Genomic DNA, 3484 nt, shown 5'->3' with positions numbered 1-3484 from the left:
GTTTTTATTATTAAAACAGGATGCTTAAAAAAGTCCTGCAGTTGATAATCTAAAGTTTTCAGTTATAATAAGAAAAAGCACATTGAAGTAAAATTACGACTGATTTATTCACTGGTTGTGACATGGACTATGATTCACACAAAACAATTTAGATTTCTGTAGTTGTATTAGAAAACAACTCAATTAATAGATGAGATTGACAAACTTTTTTTGATGGCAATTAACAGCAACAATCCAATTTTGGCAACAGTAACATTAAAGTTCATTAAAATTGATGTAAAAAGAGATTAGTTCAGAGCTAAAACAAATGAGGATTACAGTAAATAAGAAGACTGATCAGTGAGTTTGAGCCTGAGCACCGATCCCCATGACAGCCCACTAGTTACAATTTACCAATCAGCAAGACTCATTTATACACACTCTCTGCTTTTTGTTGGTTAGCCAGTCCTCTATCCAAGCTAATAAGTTACCCCTAACCCCATGCAAACTTACTTTGTGTATTGGCCTTTTGCATGGCACCTTATCAAATACCTTCTCGAAGTCCAGATGTATTGCATCTAAAGAACTCCATTATCCACTCTCAGAATCCCTACAGTGTGGAAACAGACCCTTCAGCCCAACAAGTCCACACCGACCCTCAGAGCATCCCACCCAGACCCATCCCCCTACAACCCACCTGATCAACACATCCCTGAAAACAATGGGCAATTTAGCAAGGCCAATCCACCTAACCTGCACATCTTTGGACTGCGGGACGAAACCCACGCAGACGCAGGGAGAATGTGCAGACAGTTGCCAGAGGTTGGAATCAAATCCGGGTCCCTGGTGCTGTGAGGCAGCAGTGCTAACCACTGAGCCAACATGCCACCCTTTGCTTGTTAGATCTTCAAAGAAATCTAACAAATTAATCAAACATGATTTTCACTTCATGAAATCATGCTGCAATGGATTTGCTTTGACTTTGCAAAGTCCTGTGTTAATACATCCTTACTAACGGATTCTAACTTTCCAGCCATTAAACTTGCTGGTGGATTGTTTCAACTTTCCACCTTCCTCCATTTTTGAATAAGGGCATTACATTGCCATTTTTCCAATTCACTGGAACCTTTCCAGAATCCAGGAAGTTGTAATATTATGACCAATGGATCCACCATCTCTACTGTCACTTTAAGACCTTACAATATCAGGAATCAGGCCCAGGAGAACTTGTCTTCCTTCAATCCCAATAGTTTGCTCAGTACTTAATGCCTTGTGAAGGAAACTGTTTTAAATTCCTCCTTTGCACCCGTTACAGTTGGGATGATACTAGTGCCCTCCACCTTGTAAACTGAAGCAAAACATTGGTTGAGTTTCTCTGCCATTTTTGCATTCTCCATCAACAACTACCCAGTCCTCCTCTCTTGTCCTCCAAGGTTGCAACATTCACTTTAGCTACTCCCTTCCTGTTTATATATTTAGAAGTTTTTGCTGTACATTTTTATACTTTATGCTAGTTTTCTTTCATAACTAACTATTATTTTTCTTTTAAACTTTCATAAAAAACAACTTTGTTGGCCTCTGAAAGTTCCTAATTCTCCAGCCTGCCATTGACCTTTACAATACGCAAAGTTCTTAGTTTTGCCCTTGTTACCTTTAACTTTCTTGCTTAACCATGGATGCATTTTCAATCTTTTGTCCTCTTCGGAACATATTTTATTTGGGATGATTAGAAAATCTCCTTTAATGTCTGCCATTGTTAATCAATTGTCCCACTTTTTAGTCTTTCTGACAATTCAATCTGGGAACATATCTGACCTCATGCTTATGCTCATCTTTATTAAGCAACAACATGAGTGTGGGACTCAAATTCAGTTGGAGGATGAGAACCTTGAAATTCCAGCACATTATGATCACTCTTCCCCAGAGAATCCCTTACTATGAGCTCATTAATTGAACCCATGTCTGAAAAGGAGGAATTTAAAACAGTTGCCATCACAAGGGAATAAGTACTGAACAAACTATTGAACTGAACAAAGAGGCCTTGGAGTGCAAGTTTATAGTTCCTTGAAAGTGGAGTCCCAGGTCAACAGGATAACGAAGACGGCATTTGGTATGCTTGCCTTTATTGGTTAGTGCAGCTGTACAGGACATTGGTTACACTACATTTGGAACACTGCATTCAGTTCTGGTCTCCCTGCTATTGGAAGGATGTTGTAAAACTTGAAAAGAAGGTTTCAGAAAAGATTTACATGGATATTGCCAGAATTGGAGGGTTTGAGCCATAGTGGGAGGCTGAATAGGTTGGACTATTTTATCTGGAGAGTCAGAGGCCGAGGGGTGCCTTCATAGAGGTTTATAAAATCATGAGGGTCATGGATAGGGCGGATAGCTAAGGCCTTTTCCCTAGGGTGGAGGAGTCCAAAACTAGAGGGCAAAGGTTTAAGGTGAGGGGTAAAGATTTAAAAAGGAACCCAAAGGTCAACTATGCAGTAGGTGGTGCATGTATGGAATGAGCTGCCAAAGGAAGTGGAGGAGGCTGGTACAATTAGAACATTTAAAAGGCATCTGGATGGGTACATGAATAGGAAGGGTTTAAGAGGGATATGGGTCAAATGCTGGCAAATGGGGCTAGATTAATTTAGGACATCTGATCAGCATGGACGAGTTGGACCGAAGGGTCTGTTTCCATGCTGTACAGCTCTATAACTATGACTAATAGTCTGCTCCTGGTTGGTGCTGACATTCATATTCCGTTTGAAGTTATTCGTCAAACGTCATACTCTATCCCTCCACTCCTCAAACACTAAATGATCCTACCTCTTAGGAACTAGTTTTGCAGCAACCAGTCTTGCACCTTCCCATTCTTTGTTCTTTCCACTGTGATACGTAATGATGATGTCCACGTGATTGAAGACGTAGTATGTATTCTTCTTGTTAAATTCAGACTATAACAAAAAAAGGAACGTTAACAGGAAGTTAACAAAATTTGAAAGTCTTGGAGCAAAGAAATCCAGAAATTTGCATCCTAATTGTGTCTCATACACAACCTAAACACACATCACATTTCAAATCCACAGTATCACTCATGTCAGAACTTTCTTCAGTTTATGTTCTTAAGTCATTGGCGTTTAAATAAAACAAGCAAAAACATCTTTGAAAAAGGAAATATCTTTGATAGCACAAAAAAAAAGAGAGATAGCAAGAACTACCAATGCTGGAGTCAGAGACAACAATGTTGAGCAGGCCAGGCAGCAGAGGAGCAGGAAAGCTGTCGTTTCGGGTCGGAACCCTTCTTCAGAAATAGGGGAAGGGGAAGGGAACTTGAAATAGAGCGAGGGGGGGTGGGGTTGGCGAAAGTAATAGCTGAGTGCAAGTAGGCAGTGGTGGGGATTGGTCAGTGAGGTGGAGAAGCGGATAGGTGGGAGAGAAGATGAACAGGTCAAGGAGGTGGGGATGAGAGGGAGGGTTGGTCATGGGATGATGCTGGGGGTGGGGAGATTTTGAA

The 3484-nt window shown here is 40.7% G+C and overlaps 1 protein-coding gene across 1 annotated transcript in view; it reads right to left on the bottom strand.

Moving 5' to 3' along the window:
* LOC109920640 (transmembrane 9 superfamily member 2-like) overlaps positions 1-3484 on the bottom strand; it is a 41857-nt gene that overhangs the window by 37234 nt on the left and 1139 nt on the right. Inside the window, 1 exon segment of the mRNA XM_048605251.1 lies at positions 2797-2973. Coding sequence (XP_048461208.1) covers positions 2797-2973 — 177 coding nt within the window.

Source organism: Rhincodon typus, chromosome 14 (assembly GCF_021869965.1).
Source record: "Rhincodon typus isolate 14 chromosome 14, sRhiTyp1.1, whole genome shotgun sequence".
Lineage (NCBI taxonomy): Eukaryota > Metazoa > Chordata > Chondrichthyes > Orectolobiformes > Rhincodontidae > Rhincodon > Rhincodon typus.
This window is presented reverse-complemented; position numbering and strand designations above follow the sequence as displayed.